General features: G+C 36.4%; 1 protein-coding gene across 4 annotated transcripts in view; it reads left to right on the top strand.

Moving 5' to 3' along the window:
* Window positions 1–1794: 1794 nt before the first annotated feature.
* Window positions 1795–21822, top strand: part of LIPI (lipase I) — a 53460-nt gene continuing 33432 nt past the window's right edge. The window contains exons 1-6 of one of the 4 annotated variants that reach the window (XM_030330464.2): window positions 1795–2180; window positions 4865–4973; window positions 7251–7352; window positions 18295–18384; window positions 19361–19528; window positions 21285–21389. In XM_030330464.2, coding sequence (XP_030186324.2) covers window positions 1869–2180; window positions 4865–4973; window positions 7251–7352; window positions 18295–18384; window positions 19361–19528; window positions 21285–21389 — 886 coding nt within the window. In that variant the 5' untranslated portion in view covers window positions 1795–1868. The remainder of the gene's footprint in view (window positions 2181–4864; window positions 4974–7250; window positions 7353–18294; window positions 18385–19360; window positions 19529–21284; window positions 21390–21822) is intronic. The other 3 variants (XM_036064301.1, XM_036064299.1, XM_036064300.1) reach the window with 3 other exon arrangements.

Below are 21822 nucleotides of genomic sequence, written 5' to 3'. Positions count from 1 at the left end.
ATATTATTATGGATTTATCAAACATCTATTATACGTCTATAGTTTTAAATATATATAACATATATATATATATATATATATATATATATATATATATATATAATATGTATGTAGCTTACTTAATCACATTATTGTTTCTGGACACTTAAATCGCTTCTATTTCTCCAGTGCTAAAATAATATACATTAGTTGATTTTATATGTTTAAATGACTATTTTCTTGGGATAAGTTTTTAGAAGTAGAATTACTGACATGAAGTATATTAATGATTTTGTGAATTTTTGATATATGCTGGCAAATTGTTTCCCAAATCTTTTAACAAGTAAAACTTCCAGAAACAGTACAATCATATGCTCTCATAAAAAAAAATTGAGGGGTGCCTGGGTGGCTCAGTCAGTTGATCAGACTCTTGATTTTGGCTCAGGTCATAGATCCCAGGGTCCTGATATCAGCCCCCTGTTGGGCTCCACGCTGAGTGTGAAGTCAGCTTAAGATTCTCTCTCTCTCTCCCTCTGCCCCTTTCTCCCACTCACATGCTCTCTCTCTTTTTAGAAATAAAAAAAAAATGGGATTACATGCTTACTTTGAAAGAAATTACAATTCTGAGAACCTATGAAAAAGAAAATTAAAAAAGCAGCCATTGTTTTACTGCCTAGCTATGATTCTTGCTATTGATTTGGCTTAGATATTTTATTTTCTTCCCTACTTCCTTGTAGGATAGATGGATGGATAGATAGGTAGGTAGGTACATAAGGTAGATAGATAGGCAGACATATAGGATGCATGCATTGATAAAAATACTATAAGATGACAGGGTGCCTGGGTGGCTAAGTTGGTTAAGTGTCTGACTCTTGATTTTAACTCAGATCATGATCTCATGGTTTGTGTGTTCAAGCCCAACATCAGGCTCTGTGCTGACAGTATGGGCCCTGCTTAAGATTCTCTTTGTTTCTTTTTCTCTCTATGTCTCTGTTCCACTTGTCCTCTTGTCCCCTCAACATGAATAAATAAACTTAAAAAAAGTAGAAAATACTAAATGATGATATTTAAGTTGTTTTAAATTTTTGTACAATTATGCATAAACCTGTTATTAATGTCTTATATTTAATACAAATTGTTTATTTCATTAATATAAATCCTAGAAGGAAAGTGAGGAAGAATACATATTTTTAAGATTATGAATATGTACCACATAATTTCAATTTCAAAAGGAAAGGATGTTATACCAATTTATACTCTTAGCATTCATTTATATAATTATGTGTCAAATTTACCTTCACAAGTATTAAGTATTAATATGATTTTCTTCATTTTCTTTAATTTGATAGGAAGAAACTTATACCATATTGTTTTGATTTTTTATTTGATCGTTAATTAGATAAAATATGTTTTTGAATGATTATTATTCACATGTAAGTATTCTTCTGCAGAATTTCTTTTAAACCTCACAATCAATTTATGTACTTTTACTGGTGTGAATAATACTTTTGTTACTAACAATATTAATGATTTTAGTCACACCATTGCTGTTTTGTACAGATAAAAAATAATTGTTTTAACCAACCATATTTCTTTCTATATTTTATTTTAAAATTTTGAATGCTTCTTGTTCAAAAAGTCTTTATATAATCAACAAATTAATCATTGTAGTTGCTCAGGATATTATGTTGAAATACTAGTGAAATAAAATCCTTCCCACCCTTCAAGTTCAAATCTGCTCTTTTTAACAGTAATAAGAATTGTATCAAATACTATCCCAGTACTCAGCTTAACTGAATTTTTTTTCAATTTCAGAGAATAAAAGACCATGCCTTGAATTCTCTCAGCTAAACATATTGCATTCCATCAAAGATTTGTTTTCTCCCCAAATGGACATTGTTTTGATGATGTATACAAGAAACAATCCTTCCTGTGCTGAGCCACTGTTTGAGCAGAATAACTCACTTAATGTTAATTTCAATACAAGCAAGAAAACAGTCTGGATTATTCATGGATACAGACCAATGGGCTCCACTCCTAAATGGCTTCAGAACTTTCTAAAGGTTCTGTTGAATCACGAGGATCTGAATGTAATTGTAGTAGACTGGAACCGGGGTGCTACAACTTTTATTTACAACAGAGCAGTTAAAAACATCAGAAAAGTTGCTGCTACTTTGGGTACATACATTCAGATTCTTTTGGTAAGAATTTTATATATTATGTATGTTATACAATATACAGTGTTTTATGCAATACCACAGAGTGGTAGTAAGATAAATACTTTTTTTTTTCTATAAGCATTAAGAATTATTGCTTTTAGGGGCGCCTGGGTGGCGCAGTCGGTTAAGCGTCCGACTTCAGCCAGGTCACGATCTCGCGGTCCGTGAGTTCGAGCCCCGCGTCAGGCTCTGGGCTGATGGCTCAGAGCCTGGAGCCTGCTTCCGATTCTGTGTCTCCCTCTCTCTCTGCCCCTCCCATTCATGCTCTGTCTCTCTCTGTCCCCCAAAAAAATAAACATTAAAAAAAAAATTAAAAAAAAAAAAGAATTATTGCTTTTATATGCTACCATTTACAGCCATCTTTTCTTTGTGGAAATGGATAAATGCCATATGTAGATGTGTACTGTCTTATTTTTAGAAGAAATGTCTTAAAGACTTAGTTATTACATTTTGTCTTAAAAATCTTTTAAGATTTTTGGGGGCACCTGGTGGCTCAGTCAGTTAAGTGACTCTTAGTTTCAGTTCAGGTCATTATTTCACTGTTTGTGGCTTCGAGCCCCACATTAGGCTCTGTGCTGGCAGTGCAGAGCCTGCTTAAGATTCTGTCTTTCCCTCTCTCTCTGCCCGTCCCCTGCTCACATGCGTGCATGCCTGCACGTGCTCTCTCTCTCTCAAAATAAATAAATAAACTTAAAACAATCTTTTAAGATTTTTATCCTTTTGTAACTTTACCTATACTGACTTGAGGTTAAGGTAGTGATTATCTGTGCACCAAGGAGATAAACTATATAATCATTAAGTTCTTTTCTAAGGTATGGCTAATATGTTTATAGTTAATTGAGTGTGAATTGGTAGAAGTGAGGGAAAAACATCTTAAAAAGTTGCATACTTCTGCCAATCTTCAAGACCAGTCTTAATACCATTTAGATTTGTCCAGCATTTAGGTCCAGGGTTGGGACGAGTCTAACAAATTGAGGCTAATTTGGGCTTATCAGGAATTTACATCTACATTTACTATGTCAACCCATATAGCGATCAGTGTCTATTCTAGAGAGAGATGTGGTGGTGATGAGCGCTTGAGAGAAAGAAAGGTAATTTCTGGGGCATTCATGGGCTTGAAATCTGTTTTGAGTTGTGCTCAACTCAACCTGCTCAGTTGTGCTTGGGAGACTCTCTTAAAACTAAGCAGGCATAACTGATCCAAGAAGCAGTTACATATAATGGTTAGGAGTCAGACTGGAGGAGTTCAAAGATCAAATCAACCTGTTATCCTCTGTGTGACTCTGACCAATTGTTTAATCTCTCTGCCTCATTTATTTATCTATATATTTGAGATAATCAAACTTTATGACAATATTTTATATAAGTATAAAATGACATTAATTCTTAACCAGGACCTGGAATAAAATAATCTGAGTAAAAATCAGGATCAGTATAATTTATACATCCCCAAGTTCGGACAAAACCAAACCATCTCTCTATAGAGAGACAGAGGAGGTGATTGATTCACCTGTTCTTATCGCCTGTAAACTACATAACTGATTTTTGCTTATAGAAGTGTCTTTTCTCTAATAAACATGTACTTCAAAGTGTTGGAAATATGATTATTAAATATAGAAATTTAGAAAAAGGCTTTATATTAAGGAAAAAAATGAAAAGATTAATAACACTGAAGTTGAAAGCAATACCCCTTCAGGTTTCTGGGCATTGCTCTGAGAAATTTGAAGAAAATTAACCTGTGGCTGGAAAGCCTGGGTGTAGTTTCTCATTGGCAGTAAATGTTCCACATCTTTCTCCAAGCCATCAAATGTGTCAGTCTGCTGAATGGACCACAACCTGCTTTCTGAGAGTGTGGTGGGAGAAACTTTCCCTCCTTGTTAGCTCCCTAGTGGCCCTCCAGAGCTAAGACTCTAAGAAGTGCTCAAAACTTGGGCTTGGAAGATCAGATTCCATCACTCTCCAGCTTGTGGATTTGGGAAATCACTTAAAATCCATGAGTCTCATTTTATCATCTCCGAAATGAGAATTATAATTCACACTGTTCCAGTCTTCCTAGGGATTTTGACACAATCTGATCAGATAAAACAATGAGGCAGATTAGTATATATTTTGGAGTTAAATAGGCCTGGACTTGAAGTCCATCTTTTTCCCTTACAGTAATAAGTATATTTGGCTTTGGGCAACTCATTATCAAACTATTCATTCAACACTTAATATGTGCTCTTAATAACTTTGGGCAATAGGATAAAAATAAATAACTCGTAGGACTAATGTGAATATGAGATTTACAAAACACTTATTCAAGTTAATGGAATATGATAGTTATAAAACACTTATTCAAGTTAAGTACCTGTTAATGTCTATTACTATTATTACAAAATTATTTATTAATTAATATATTATTTTGCATATACTATTTTAGATAATAGATAACAAAGGTTTTTAAAAGCTTAATGTTATTACTAAAAATATATTGAGAAAAATCAGATATCTTATGGAAAAAGTTGAACAACAATATGTTGTTTTGAAATTATAAAATCCCATTCTCTATCTCCCAGAAATGTATTAAACCAGAAAAAAAAATAGTGAATACTATAATATTGATGCACAAGGCATAATTTGTGATTTCTGAAATGAAAATCATAACACTTCATTTTCAATTGCAGAACCATGGAGCGACTCTTGATAATTTTCATTTCATAGGTATGAGCTTAGGGGCTCATGTTAGTGGATTTGTTGGAAAGATATTTCAAGGTCAACTTGGAAGAATTACAGGTAAAATATTTTTGATAAAATTAGTATTTTAGCATAATTTTAACCATGAGAAATTACTTTATTTACAAGTTAACAGGTACAATAGTTAAACAGTAAAAATGATGCACATTATTTTTTTCTGTATTATATTCAATGCTCGCCTTTGTTTTAGTTAGATTCTAAAGTCTTCTTTCTTGTTTAGTTCTAAGCAGTGTTGAAGTGCTCATATAGAACTGGGAGGAAGATCAATTTCTGCAGCTCCATGTGAATTTTAAGAACCTATTATTGTAATAATCCAGAGAAAAGCTTGACTCATTAAATATAAAACTTTTTTGTTTTTTTATATTAAATATAATTTATTGTCAAATGGGTTTCCATACAACACCCAGTGCTCATCCCAACAGGTGCCCTCCTCAATGCCCACCACCCACTTTTCCCCTCTCTTCCACCCCCCATCAACCCTCAGTTTGTTCTTAGTATTTAGGAGTCTCTTATGGTTTGGCTCCTTCCCTCTGTAACTTTTTTTTTATAAAACTTTTTTCATGTATTAACTAAATATATACCCATGTATTTAATTTTCATAAACTTTAACATATTTCAGTTCTTTTAAATTTTACTTGAACATCAGAAGAGAGAATCAGGAGTTGACAACCAGGCTTGAGGGAGTCTAGATCCTGATTCCTCTCATATTTTCCTTCACAGAGTTCCTGCATGCAGAAAGTTTAGTAGCCAAATAATGCTGATGTGGATTTTCATGCTTCCTTTTGGGAATGGTGGTGATTTTAGAACGAGAAAGTTAGTATCCTTCCCCAACCAATTTAGCTTAAAAAAAAAAAAAGGTTTATTATTTGAGAGAGAGAGAGAGAGAGAGAGAGAGAGAGAGAGAGAGAGAGAGAAAGCACGAGAAGAAGGGCAGAGAGAAAGGGAGACTGAGAATCCCAAGCAGGTTCCACACTGTCAGTGTGGAAACCAAACCATGACCTGAGCTGAAATCAAGAGTCAGACACCTAGGTGCCCTATAGTCAGGTTACTCAAGTGCCCTATAGTTGTTTTTTTAAAACAATTATTGAGATATGTGTCTGTAGAAGATTTATAATGATTTTGAGTGTTAATAAAAGTAGTAGAGTATTAAGTTGAAGCAAAGGGGGAGGGGAGAGGTGAATAAATTGCATAAGTAAGAGCTTTACAAACTTAAAGTATACCTTTCTTACTTTGATCAGTTTTAGTAATATCCCTGTTATACAGATACGAAAACAGGTTAACTGAATGAATGTAGGAAGGTCAAAAGTTCTTAACAGCTAAGCCAGGATTTATGCAAAGCTTTCTAGCAACCAAATCCTATTTCTCTTTCAACCATCACAGTAATCCTACTTTATGTTAAAGTGTGTTTATTCATACATTAGTCCAGTTTGAATGGCTCCACATGTCAAGCAATCATCAGGGTTTAAAATTCCAGCAAGTGTAGTAGTTCTACATCAGAATTATTTACGAAAAGAGAAGTTTCTGCCTCATTCAGTCAAGTGGGCTAAATACACTAGGGAAAATAGAAGGGCTTGGGATGAGCAACATTATATTTTAGTTTAAAAAATCTCTTTTTTGAGATGAGTGTATCTCCCATTGCACAGATGTTCTCAAGGTGTTGAATTTTACCTCTTTGCCCCTTTTTGACAGTTGCCAGTAGGTCATGAGCCTAGAATTTCTATGTAGAATTTCACATGCACCAGAAATAATATCTATATTCCATGGAAATTTTAATACATTTTTCTTTTCTTGTGTGTATATGGGAAGCTTTTGGTGGAAAATAAATGATAACATAATAATAATTATGTTTTATACCCCACCACAAATTGTATTTGGCACTTAAAATTCATTTTAGAACTGCAGATAGATCTGGGATGAACTAGTAAGGCATGAAGTTCAAGATAGGACCAGGCTATTACTCATTCCCCTTCCCCTCCAGGAAAAGTAGTAGTTACTTATTAACTATAAAAATACTACCAGTTTATCTCTAAGTACTTCTTAAATAAAAATGCTAAAAAAAACCTACAATATTTTGTTGAGGCATTTCTAGTGTGGCTTAACACTAGATTGTTGGTAAACTCGGAAGATTGGTATAAATTATTCAGATAATGAAGATATTTGCTATTCATCCAATTTCATTTATATTTAGATTAGTTTTTAGACAAGTTTAAAGCTGTATAGACTTATGTTTATAATATAATAATGCAAACATATGATCTAATAAACACTATAGTAGAAGTTGATTAATTGATTGATAGTTTCTTTCTTGAATTTCAGGTCTTGACCCAGCTGGGCCAAAGTTCTCTGGACAGCCATGTGATCTCAGATTAGATTACACTGATGCAAAGTTTGTGGATGTCATCCATTCTGATATCAATGGTAACAATGTAGGATTTATTGCTTAATTACTTGAAAATGAAAAGGAGATGTAGACATTGGGATGCAGAGAACATAAAAGGAGGAAGATTAGTGGATAAAGTGATGATGAGTCTGTAATTATAAAATGATTGTTTTTCCCACAAGTGGTATTTCTTGGAGTTAGTGATATCCTATGGTGTTAACATGGCACTTTTTGCCTTCAATTTACCTCCTTCAGGTTTCAAGACCTGTCCTATCATCCTAAAAAGCGGAAATTTGATTAAAAAATACTTCATCTTGTTCATGCTATTGACAATTTTGATCTGATCACAAATTCTCCCATGCTTAATGTTCCTGATGTATTTAGGTTACCATTCTCCACTCATTTTCTTGCTGTGATATCTATCAACTAGAAATGAAAACAGCATTTCAGGCACAGATAAAGAATACCTTCCCCTAAAGGTAGAGAAATAATTTCTCTATTGTTTTTAATTATCTTCCTGAAAATGTCAAATATGCTATTGATAGTTTGGTCCAGAATGCTTTGGACAGGCACTTTCAAGGAATAAGTTAGATGGCCCTAAGCCCTTTTCTGATTTGGAGTTGATGATACTAATATTTATTGAGCACTTCGTATATACTTCAGGCAGTGTTTTAAATGTTTTATGTGAATTAATTATGGCATTCTCCTAAGTTCCCATGAGATAAGTAAATGTCATCTCTTTTTTACTTATGGGGAAGCTAGAGTCAAAGTCACAAGGCCAGTAAGCAGCAGAGCCGCTTTCAAATTTCAAAATTTCAATTTTTTGAAATTTCAAATTTCAAAATTTCAAAAAATTTGAAATCTTTTGATTCCAGAGCCTGCCTTCACCAGTTTCTTGCTCTGATTAGCTGATAATTTACATGTGTTGTCACTGTGGGCATGGGGAGGTTATGGTGCTACCATGGAGAAAGGAGGAAGTGATGCAAAGACTATTCTGATTCTCCTATTTCCTCAGGTTACTTTTCTCTTTGGTCCAGGTAATTTATTTGCTCCCATAGTCCTCTGAATTGACTTCATGGTGATCCATACCAGTGCCTTTGCAAGAGATACAAATGCTATAAATGCCATAGATGACAATTTCTCAATATCAATGCCTGGGCTAACCCTATATGGGTACAGTTTTGCTTCTAAAGTGGAATCTGAGTTCACCTATATCTCACAGGGAGTCAGTGCCTAAGGTTCACAGTTCTAGTGTGATACCTCAACCTCTCAAGTCTTCCTTATCTCTAGCTCTTATATCAGCTTAGCATTCCCACACATAGTACGCCTACTGCCCAATTGCTCTGCAGTTCTTTGTCTGAGCTCTTCTTTCTGAAATCCCAACTTCAGCTCTGCCTATGGCCTTGGAATTAGCTCTTCCTACTTTTTATTTTATTTTTTTTTTGGATTTTCCTAATAAACTGTTTTATATTGTCTTTCATTCTCAACATCTTTTGATGACCCAACCTATCAGATCTAACTTACCACTAAATGCCACATTGTTTTGGCACCTTTGGTTGATCTTTTCATGACCATCACAAATGAGGGACACAGAATTTTGATGCTGCATATCCACCTGTCTCAAGGAATTTCTGAATGAGATATTTGGGGTCAGTACATAGCTGACAGATTAATTCTTCCTTGAATACTATTCAGAGTGCATCTTTTACTTACCAATAGGTTTTGTCCTTATTCAGTTGTATATGTTAAAAAATCTATGTCACCTTCCAAAATTGTGAATTAGGTAATTTGGGCTAATATTCCTGCTGGGATATCAGGGAAAACTTACCAGTCCAACATCTAGAAAAATTCTAGAAGTGAACTGGCGATTTGGAGTCACTTTTCTCATAGTAGGTTCTCTGATGCAGAGGTATAAGAAATATTTTTGAAACCCATACATGAAGCTTGTAAAACATCTCATTTTTATCTTCTTTCCATGAAATGAAGGAAATATAGAATGCTTAAATTTTATATATCACTCTCCATGTTAATATATTCTTTGAGAGAAAAAATAGAACAAAGAGAGAAGACACAATATCAATAATAAACAGGAGATAGTGTTACAGATGCTACAGGTATTAAAATGACTGTATTATGATATAATGAACAATATTATGCAGAAATGAAAATATATGATTATATGGTATGATATATAAAATAGAAAAATTTTATGAAGAAGAAAAAGCATTTACCAAACTAACAAATTAAGAGAGAAAATTTGGTTCTATAATTATTAATGAAATAGAAACTGTAATTTAAAAATTACCAAGGTGCCTGGGTGGCTCAGTCAGTTAAGCATCTGACTTCGGATCAGGTCACGATCTCGTAGTTCATGAGTTAGAGCCCCACATCAGGTTCTGTGCTGACAGCTCAGAACCTGGAGCCTGCTTCAGATTCTGTGTCTCCCTCTCTCTCTGCCCCTCCCCCATTCACACACTCTCTCTCTCTCTCTCTCTCTCTCTCTCTCTCTGTCTCACAAAAAATAAATGTTTGGAACAAGAGGAAGATGGTGGCGTAGGAGGACGCTGGGCTCACCGCGCGTCCTGCTGATCACTTAGATTCCACCTACACCTGCCTAAATAACCCAGAAAACCGCCAGAGGATTAGCAGAACGGACTCACCGGACCCAAGTGCAGACTAGAGGCCCACGGAAGAGGGTAGGAAGGGCGGCGAGGCGGTGCGTGCTCCACGGACTGGCGGGAGGGAGCCGGGGCGGAGGGGCGGCTCGCCGGCCAAGCAGAGCCCCCGAGTCCGGCTGGCAAAAGCGGAGGGGCCTGACTGACTGTGTTCCGACAGCAAGCGCGACTTAGCGTCTGGGAGGTCATAAGTTAACAGCTCTGCTCGGAAAGCGGGAAGGCTGGAGGACAAAGGGAGGGTGAGCTGCGGAGCCCCCGGACGAAAGAGCTCAGTTTGGCGGGGAACAAAGGCGCTCGCCAGCGCCATCTCCCCCGCCCATCCCCCAGCCAAAATCCCAAAGGGAACCGGTTCCGGCCAGGGAAATTGCTCGCTCCGCGCAAACACCCAACTCTGTGCTTCTGCGGAGCCAAACCTCCGGCAGCGGATCTGACTCCCTCCGGCTGCCACAGGGCCCCTCCTGAAGTGGATCACCTAAGGAGAAGCGAGCTAAGCCTGCCCCCCCCCCCCCCCCGCCGCCATGCACCTTGCCTTCCCACCCCAGCTAATACGCCAGATCCCCAGCATCACAAGCCTGGCAGTGTGCAAGTAGCCCAGACGGGCCACGCCACCCCACAGTGAATCCCGCCCCAGGAGAGGGGAAGAGAAGGCACACACCAGTCTGACTGTGGCCCCAGCGGTGGGCTGGGGGCAGACATCAGGACGGACTGCGGCCCCGCCCACCAACTCCAGTTATACACCACAGCACAGGGGAAGTGCCCTGCAGGTCCTCACCACACCAGGGACTATCCAAAATGACCAAGCGGAAGAATTCCCCTCAGAAGGATCTCCAGGAAATAACAACAGCTAATGAGCTGATCAAAAAGGATTTAAATAATATAACAGAAAGTGAATTTAGAATAATAGTCATAAAATTAATCGCTGGGCTGGAAAACAGTATACAGGACAGCAGAGAATCTCTTGCTACAGAGATCAAGGGACTAAGGAACAGTCACGAGGAGCTGAAAAACGCTTTAAAGGAAATGCAAAACAAAATGCAAACCACCACGGCTCGGATGGAAGAGGCAGAGGAGAGAATAGGTGAACTAGAAGATAAAGTTATGGAAAAAGAGGAAGCTGAGAAAAAGAGAGATAAAAAAATCCAGGAGTATGAGGGGAAAATTAGAGAACTAAGTGATACACTAAAAAGAAATAATATACGCATAATTGGTATCCCAGAGGAGGAAGAGAGAGGGAAAGGTGCTGAAGGGGTACTTGAAGAAATTATAGCTGAGAACTTCCCTGAACTGGGGAAGGAAAAAGGCATTGAAATCCAAGAGGCACAGAGAACTCCCTTCAGACGTAACTTGAATCGATCTTCTGCACGACATATCATAGTGAAACTGGCAAAATACAAGGATAAAGAGAAAATTCTGAAAGCAGCAAGGGGTAAACGTGCCCTCACATATAAAGGGAGACCTATAAGACTCGTGACTGATCTCTCTTTTGAAACTTGGCAGGCCAGAAAGAATTGGCACGAGATTTTCAGGGTGCTAGATAGCAAAAATATGCAGCCGAGAATCCTTTATCCAGCAAGTCTGTCATTTAGAATAGAAGGAGAGATAAAGGTCTTCCCAAACAAACAAAAACTGAAGGAATTTGTCACCACTAAACCAGCCCTACAAGAGATCCTAAGGGGGACCCTGTGAGACAAAGTACCAGAGACATCACTACAAGCATAAAACATACAGACACCACAATTACTCTAAACCCGTATCTTTCTATAATAACACTGAATGTAAATGGATTAAATGCACCAACCAAAAGACACAGGGTATCAGAATGGATAAAAAAACAAGACCCATCTATTTGCTGTCTACAAGAGACTCATTTTAGACCTGAGGACACCTTTAGATTCAGAGTGAGGGGATGGAGAACTATTTATCATGCTACTGGAAGCCAAAAGAAAGCTGGAGTAGCCATACTTATATCAGACAAACTAGACTTTAAATTAAAGGCTGTAACAAGAGATGAAGAAGGACATTATATAATAGTTACAGGGTCTATCCATCAGGAAGAGCTAACAATTATAAATGTCTATGCGCCGAATACCGGAGCCCCCAAATATATAAAACAATTACTCATAAACAGAAGCAACCTTATTGATAAGAATGTGGTAATTGCTGGGGACTTTAACACCCCACTTACAGAAATGGATAGATCATCTAGACACACAGTCAATAAAGAAACAAGGGCCCTGAATGAAACATTGCATCAGATGGACTTGACAGATATATTTAGAACTCTGCATCCCAAAGCAACAGAATATACTTTCTTCTCGAGTGCACATGGAACATTCTCCAAGATAGATCATATACTGGGTCACAAAACAGCCCTTCATAAGTTTACAAGAATTGAAATTATACCATGCATACTTTCAGACCACAATGCTATGAAGCTTGAAATCAACCACAGGAAAAAGTCTGGAAAACCTCCAAAAGCATGGAGGTTAAAGAACACCCTACTAACGAATGAGTGGGTCAACCAGGCAATTAGAGAAGAAATCAAAAAATATATGGAAACAAACGAAAATGAAAATACAACAATCCAAACGCTTTGGGACGCAGCGAAGGCAGTCCTGAGAGGAAAATACATTGCAATCCAGGCCTATCTCAAGAAACAAGAAAAATCCCAAATACAAAATCTAACAGCACACCTAAAGGAAATAGAAGCAGAACAGCAAAGGCAGCCTAAACCCAGCAGAAGAAGAGAAATAATAAAGATCAGAGCAGAAATAAACAATATAGAATCTAAAAAAACTGTAGAGCAGATCAACGAAACCAAGAGTTGGTTTTTTGAAAAAATAAACAAAATTGACAAACCTCTAGCCAGGCTTCTCAAAAAGAAAAGGGAGATGACCCAAATAGATAAAATCATGAATGAAAATGGAATTATTACAACCAATCCCTCAGAGATACAAACAATTATCAGGGAATACTATGAAAAATTATATGCCAACAAATTGGACAACCTGGAAGAAATGGACAAATTCCTGAACACCCACACTCTTCCAAAACTCAATCAGGAGGAAATAGAAAGCCTGAACAGACCCATAACCAGCGAAGAAATTGAATCGGTTATCAAAAATCTCCCAACAAATAAGAGTCCAGGACCAGATGGCTTCCCAGGGGAGTTCTACCAGACATTTAAAGCAGAGATAATACCTATCCTTCTCAAGCTATTCCAAGAAATAGAAAGGGAAGGAAAACTTCCAGACTCCTTCTATGAAGCCAGTATTACTTTGATTCCTAAACCAGACAGAGACCCAGTAAAAAAAGAGAACTACAGGCCAATATCCCTGATGAATATGGATGCAAAAATTCTCAATAAGATACTAGCAAATCGAATTCAACAGCATATAAAAAGAATTATTCACCATGATCAAGTGGGATTCATTCCTGGGCTGCAGGGCTGGTTCAACATTCGCAAATCAATCACCGTGATACATCACATTAACAAAAAAAAAGAGAAGAACCATATGATCCTGTCAATCGATGCAGAAAAGGCCTTTGACAAAATCCAGCAACATTTCTTAATAAAAACCCTTGAGAAAGTCGGGATAGAAGGAACATATTTAAAGATCATAAAAGCCATTTATGAAAAGCCCACAGCTAACATCATCCTCAACGGGGAAAAACTGAGAGCTTTTTCCCTGAGATCAGGAACACGACAGGGATGCCCACTCTCACCGCTGTTGTTTAACATAGTGCTGGAAGTTCTAGCATCAGCAATCAGACAACAAAAGGAAATCAAAGGCATCAAAATTGGCAAAGATGAAGTCAAGCTTTCGCTTTTTGCAGATGACATGATATTATACATGGAAAATCCGATAGACTCCACCAAAAGTCTGCTAGAACTGATACATGAATTCAGCAAAGTTGCAGGATACAAAATCAATGTACAGAAATCAGTTGCATTCTTATACACTAACAATGAAGCCACAGAAAGACAAATAAAGAAAATGATCCCATTCACAATTGCACCAAGAAGCATAAAATACCTAGGAATAAATCTAACCAAAGATGTAAAGGATCTGTATGCTGAAAACTATAGAAAGCTTATGAAGGTAATTGAAGAAGACTTAAAGAAATGGAAAGACATTCCCTGCTCATGGATTGGAAAAATAAATATTGTCAAAATGTCAATACTACCCAAAGCTATCTACACATTCAATGCAATCCCAATCAAAATTGCACCAGCATTCTTCTCGAAATTAGAACAAGCAATCCTAAAATTCATATGGAACCACAAAAGGCCCCGAATAGCCAAAGGAATTTTGAAGAAGAAGACCAAAGCAGGAGGCATCACAATCCCAGACTTTAGCCTCTACTACAAAGCTGTCATCATCAAGACAGCATGGTATTGGCACAAAAACAGACACACAGACCAATGGAATAGAATAGAAACCCCAGAACTAGACCCACAAACGTACGGCCAACTCATCTTTGACAAAGCAGGAAAGAACATCCAATGGAAAAAAGACAGCCTCTTTAACAAATGGTGCTGGGAGAACTGGACAGCAACATGCAGAAGGTTGAAACTAGACCACTTTCTCACACCATTTACAAAAATAAACTCAAAATGGATAAGGGACCTAAATGTGAGACAGGAAACCATCAGAACCTTAGAGGAGAAAGCAGGAAAAGACCTCTCTGACCTCAGCCGTAGCAATCTCTTACTCGACACATCCCCAAAGGCAAGGGAATTAAAAGCAAAAGTGAATTACTGGGACCTTATGAAGATAAAAAGCTTCTGCACAGCAAAGGAAACAACCAACAAAACTAAAAGGCAACCAACGGAATGGGAAAAGATATTTGCAAATGACATATCAGACAAAGGGCTAGTATCTAAAATCTATAAAGAGCTCACCAAACTCCACACCCGAAAAACAAATAACCCAGTGAAGAAATGGGCAGAAAACATGAATAGACACTTCTCTAAAGAAGACATCCAGATGGCCAACAGGCACATGAAAAGATGTTCAGCGTCGCTCCTTATCAGGGAAATACAAATCAAAACCACACTCAGGTATCACCTCACGCCAGTCAGAGTGGCCAAAATGAACAAATCAGGAGACTATAGATGCTGGAGAGGATGTGGAGAAACGGGAACCCTCTTGCACTGTTGGTGGGAATGCAAATTGGTGCAGCCGCTCTGGAAAGCAGTGTGGAGGTTCCTCAGAAAATTAAAAATAGACCTACCCTATGACCCAGCAATAGCACTGCTAGGAATTTATCCAAGGGATACAGGAGTACTGATGCATAGGGGCACTTGTACCCCAATGTTCATAGCAGCACTCTCAACAATAGCCAAATTATGGAAAGAGCCTAAATGTCCATCAACTGATGAATGGATAAAGAAATTGTGGTTTATATACACAATGGAATACTATGTGGCAATGAGAAAAAATGAAATATGGCCTTTTGTAGCAACGTGGATGGAACTGGAGAGTGTGATGCTAAGTGAAATAAGCCATACAGAGAAAGACAGATACCACATGGTTTCACTCTTATGTGGATCCTGAGAAACTAAACAGGAACCCATGGGGGAGGGGAAGGAAAAAAAAAAAAAAGAGGTTAGAGTGGGAGAGAGCCAAAGCATAAGAGACTCTTAAAAACTGAGAACAAACTGAGGGTTGATGGGGGGTGGGAGGGAGGGGAGGGTGGGTGATGGGTATTGAGGAGGGCACCTTTTGGGATGAGCACTGGGTGTTGTATGGAAACCAATTTGTCAATAAATTTCATATATATAAAAAATAAAAAAAATAATAAAAATAAATGTTTAAAAAAATTAAAAAGTAAAAAAAATGTAGGAAACTGTTTAAAACCTTTTTAAAAAGCCTTCATAAATTTAATGTCAAAACTTGAGACAGACATTACAGAAAAGAAAATTTGTGGACATTTTCTATTATAACCATGGATACAAAAATTCTACATAAATCATCACACTAGTAAACCAATTCAGCAACATATAAAAATGGATAATGAATCATACCCAATTTGGATTATTATAAAAAAGCAAGTTTATAATAAAAGCATACACAAAAGGATACATGAATATGAGTCAATTTTTATATGGGAAAATATAAATTGTAATGTTTTGGGAGGCATCCTTAGAAGCTAAAGATTAGCAAAAAAATTATTTTATTAAAAGGTAGTTATTATTATTGTAGGAAAAGGAGAAGCTGGTGATTAGATAAGAACACTGTAGGGGTTTCCAGGTGCTATATGTTGACATTGGTGTGGTAGCTAATTGGCTATTTCCCTGATAGTAATTAATCCATAGAAGAATCCATTTATGTTTTCTTCATATATGTATTATAAACTATAATAAAAAGAAAATTTAAAAAGCGATATATGCTTTTCCTATACTTCCTCAAATGAAGGAAATGAATGACCTAAATGACCAAACTGCTCATCTTCCTCCATCTGATAAAGGGAAAATGACATCAAGGGCTGTTTGTTAAGTTAATATAAATGTCTTTTGCTTCTCTTTGATCCCTGAGGAGTCTTCTTGGCTTGATTCTACTTTAGTAGAAGATTGGAGAAAATGATGGCTCCAACATGGAACCCCTATTCTTGGAACTCCATGTTGAGTTCAGACATAAGGAAATTAAAGGTCTCCAAAATCATTGGCCTTTTTGTTTTTTGGGGCCATATTTAGGAAATTGCAGGCAGTTGATGGAATATAAAGAGGCTATCAAACCCTCACCACTGTTACAGTCAAATCACACTTATGCTTCCCAATTCTAACGAGTTCCAATGAATTCACCCAAATTTTTCTTTGCTGGGGTGCCTAGGTGGCTCTGTTGGTTAAGCATCCGACTTCGGCTCAGGGCATGATCTTGTGGTTCATGAGCTCTGTGTGGACAGCTAAAACCCTGGAGCCTGCTTAGGGAGCCTGCTTCAGATTTGGTGTCTCCCTGTCTCTCTCTGTCCCTCCCCCACTCACATCGTCTGTCTGTCTCTGTCTCTCTCAGAAATAAATAAACATTAAAAGAAGGAAAAAAAAAAAGAAAAAAAATTGTTCTTTGCCTTTCCTTACACACTGAATCCCCTCCCCGATATTGCACATGCCCAGTGTTCTTATGCTCTGGTAATAAATACCTCACTAACGGTTATCTTGTTCTGTTACATACTAGAACTAAATCATGTTGCTGCATCTTAATCCTGACTGTCAGCCGCAAGTATTTACTTTGTTATATAAATCTATTGCCAATCACTTTTAAGAGTTTATTATGCTGTAGGAAATTTGTAGTCCCTAAGCCAAAGCCCAGCAGGCTTACTTGGCAGCAAGATTTTCATTTCTAATCATAGTCCTGAGTATTCTGAACTTGTTACCCTCTTTCATTCCTATGACTTCCCCAAGTTATAGATCCCATATTGGTAATCATGGACTCAGAATTTGTAATTCTCCAGTGCCTTGAGGATCTACAGATACACAAAAGCCCTTAAATCATAGCTACAGGTTTATGTCACTCTGGCCCAGTTTGTTCCAGCTGAAGCAGCATATTTAGATTTTTCCAGTTAGTGAATCTAGTACCAAGTCTTAGGCCTTATTATCCAGGGTACAAGCAAATCATCACACTGGCTTAAAAGGTCCTGTATGACTTGGCTTCATTCTTTCCAGTGCTCCCTCATCCACGTTGTACTCCAGCTAGCCTGGCTTCTTTGAATACTTTAGGTACGCTCACATAGTTTTCTGCTTGGCTCACTGTCTTACATCTTTCACATTTTGTGTGACTCTACCTCCTCAATGGGCATTTCCCTAACCAAACTGTTTGAAAGAGCAACCTGCCACTCTCACTAGGCACTAACTGTACTCTTGTTCTACTTGTGTTTTCTCTACAGCCCTTACTATTATCTGGCATACTATATTCTTACTTGTTTTATTAAATTAAATTAAATTAAATTAAATTAAATTAAATTAATTTAATTTAATTTAATTTAATTAAAATTTAATTTCCACCAAAAAAAAAAAAAGGATTTTTTTCTCTCTTTTTCTTTTTTACTTGCATATTCATAGCACAAAGAACTGTGATGGGCATAGTAAATCGGTGACTGATAAATATGTTAAATTAATGACATAATTTTCAAGAGGAGTTAATTTGAGGCATTAAAATGCATCTTTTTAAAAATAGCATGTATTTTATTTTCCATTCAAACTGTAGGAGTCACTTTCAATGGAATTTATAGGAGATGCTATTTGTACAAGTGTTGCTGACCTGATTATGTTCACTTTGTGATTCTCCAGTGCTTTTCTTCTCAGGTTTAGGCATTAATGAACCTTTGGGACATATAGATTTTTATGCAAATGGAGGAAAAAAGCAACCTGGCTGTCCCAAATCCATTTTTTCAGGTATACCAATAATATTTTTGAATGAATTACAGATGATTCAGAATGATGAAAGAAAATCAGTTTACTTTTTTTCCCTCTTAATCTATGGGCAAGATTTTGATCACTGTTGCTCATGATTAATGAGAGTCATTGGTGAAAAATGGTTTAATTGGATTTTTATTGGTTCATAAAGTTGACCAGTAGATATACCATTTGGTCATGATGAAACCTATGACATTAGTTTCAACAGTTGTATTTCATTATTTTAAACATTAGGAGAAATTCTGAGTTATTGAAGAAGCAATCTGGTCAAAGTATCACATAACATGAGTTCGGTTCCAGGACTTAATCTTTACCATCACTATAGTATTGTACAAACACAGATTCATAATCTCTTGCACTTGGTTGTTACATAAATAGCCAAACAGCTGCTCCAGGTGTGGAGTTTGGCTCAGTTCAGAGCCATAGGAAGCATCTACAGTGACACCTGTCAAGTAACATATTGCCAAAGCCCACTGTAGCTAGAGAAGTTTGATCAAAGGTTATAAGGATGTGAGAAGTTGAGGAAAGAAAGGGACATAATGAAGTTCTAATGTTACCTGGTTTCATAATCCTCTCTGACATTAAATAGAAATATTAGGGGTGAGGGGTTAGAAGAGAACCATGTGTACATAGCCATTAAGTGTTGTGGCACTGTGTTTGTAGTGTGTCAGATTATTGAAATTAAACACATTTTTCCCCTGTGGTAATTATTACTTTAGAAAAATGTCTTTTAAATCTCCTGTAAAAGCATACTGAATTTACATTTTCAATGGTACTACCTCTAGCTGCTTGAGATAAAACGGCACATTGTGGTCAGGCAACATTTCAATATTCACAAGTGCATGGTATTGAGTAGAACTTAACCTTTAATTTTTTCTCTAATTTGCTTGAACTTGGTTTAATACATCTGCAGTTCTTTTGCTTGTTTTTTGTTTTTTGTTTTTTAACACTTAAGGCGTTGCATTTATTAAATGCAGTCACCAGAGAGCCGTTTACTTGTTCATGGCATCTTTGGAAACAACCTGCAATTTTATTTCATTTCCTTGTCCTTCATACAAAGATTTCCATGCTGGTTCATGTGTGGACTGTGACGACTTCAAGGAAAAATCATGTCCTAGGCTAGGTAAGTGAGATTGGTATGATGACTATAAGATTTTATGGAAAATGAATAACATAATTGTTAGTATTTTTTGCTGGAAGCTTTTTATTTACTTATGAACATGTTAGCATTTTATGGAAAAATTGCCTGTGGAACAACCAGACACAAGAGTTTATTTCTTACTAAGTATTTTATAAGGTATTTAGTGAGAGAAGTTTAATCAACTGCCTTTCTATGCTCAGTGTAGTATACAGATCTGGTGGTCTCATGAGGATCTTTGTTCTTGCTTTGCAGAGGACTGTCACTATTTATCATCCATGCATATTTCCACTAAAGAAAGAGACTGCTTTCTTTCTTTCTTTCTTTCTTTCTTTCTTTCTTTCTTTCTTTCTTTCTTTCTTTCTTTCTTTCTTTTGAGAGTTGTGCATTCTTAGTGGCATTGAGGGTTTTTATTTTTATGGAAAGCTTTAGGAGCAAGTGGAGAGGTATAAACCATTGTTAGCTTTTCATTTGCTATTAGCAAGTAGACATGAATCATACATGGTTCACACCTTCCAAATTGATAAAACTTGGCAAGAGCGGTTAAGTATTCCAACTTTCGATAACTACAGCCTGCTGGTGGGAAATTATAGAGAAAAATGAATCCACATAAAAATAGAACGTAAGAGCTGGAAAGAATCTCAGAGGTTGTTTGTTCAGGATTTTCCAAAGACATTACCAACCCCCAGTCATGTTATGAGCATGTAAACATCTGATCAGTGTCATGATCAGGATCTGCCAGAAATGTTTCCAGAGCCAAAGGGGCTCTATTAAATGGGAAGCAATTACAAAGGCTGAATTAAAAAGCTTCCTGCAGTTTTCTTCAGCAGGAGGTTTATACTAACATGCATAGAGAATTGCTAGGAGAGACAGGCAATATGCAGGCTTTGTCAGACTTATTTTCTTGTAGACCTCTTCTGTCCAGAAAACATCCTGTGGGATTCCTTTTCTTCAGACCTCATGTTAGGGATTGCTTTTCTGGTTTCATTGCTCTTCCATATAAATGAGAAAATTGTGACCCAGTGTGAGCATAAGTATTGTGTAAGGACACGAGTGAGAGCTAGAGTTAAAATCCTTAATTCTCAATTCAGTGTTCTTTCTACCTTGTTCACATTTCAAATTCAGAGGTAGAAAGTGGAAAGAGACAAATACATAAAGTGGGAAGCATTTTCAATATGTATACGTGTGTGATAATATTTCAAATTTAGTAATAATGTATATATTGGAAATATACATATTATATACATAATATATAGTGTATATAGATGTTATCTACACTTCATGTATTATATATAATGTACAGACATCTATACTGTATCTCTTTGAATGTGTATTTGTAGGAGAATTGGGGCGTGTACTCATGGAACTAAATTCTGTGTTTATTTTATCTAATAATTTTATTCTGCTATATTTACTAAAAAGACACAAATAAAATTCTTAATTTATGATATATTAGTAAAGACTGCTACAAATGGATTGTAGCCATATAGAGTATTCTAACCTCTGATAAGATTTCCAGGGAGTAGATTTGCTTGTGAATCTTTAATTTGAATTATCATGTAATTAAAATAAATATAATGTAAAATTATTTGAAAAGTCATTTTTAAGTGATAAAGATCCTGAACTATAATTATAATAATTATTATAATACATTGATCCTTTAGTTCCTTTAGTGATTTGAAAGCTTTGTGTGCTATTTGCTTGAAGTCTAGTTTCTAATGTTTTCTTTCTCAAATCTCAGGTTATCAAGCTGAGCTATGGAAAGATGTTTTAAAAGAAAGAAAAGAAAAAAGATTTCTCAGGACCGCTGTGTTTTTGGATACTACTGGCACAAAACCATTCTGCAGTAAGTTAACATTTTCAACAAATGAACAAATAATTAGTTTTATATACTAATTTATATATTCTCCAAAATGTTCTTTCAACCGACTCCGATTTCATCATGTAATCTCAAGGAATTCTGAAATTTGTTAGAGCCAAATTCAAATAAGGACTTGATATTTTAGATTGAATGAACATATGCTTTGGACAATATTTTCCCAAAGAAACAATAAAGTCTGTTTGTTCTTTTCCTCCAAATTTGCCTGATTATCCTTCCCACCTTTAGAGTTATGTCAACATACACCTGATTATAGAGTTCAAGACATCTGTCTACACTATTAATATCCTTTGGGAACTGAACCTAAATTATATAAATACAAAATGTATAAGTAAATAATAACCTCCCCTATATATTTAGAGACAAGAGAAAATTCAATGAACAAGAGAGAATCTCTTAG

The sequence above is a fragment of the Lynx canadensis genome, chromosome C2 (genome assembly GCF_007474595.2).
Source record: "Lynx canadensis isolate LIC74 chromosome C2, mLynCan4.pri.v2, whole genome shotgun sequence".
Taxonomy (NCBI): Eukaryota; Metazoa; Chordata; class Mammalia; order Carnivora; family Felidae; genus Lynx; species Lynx canadensis.
This window is presented reverse-complemented; position numbering and strand designations above follow the sequence as displayed.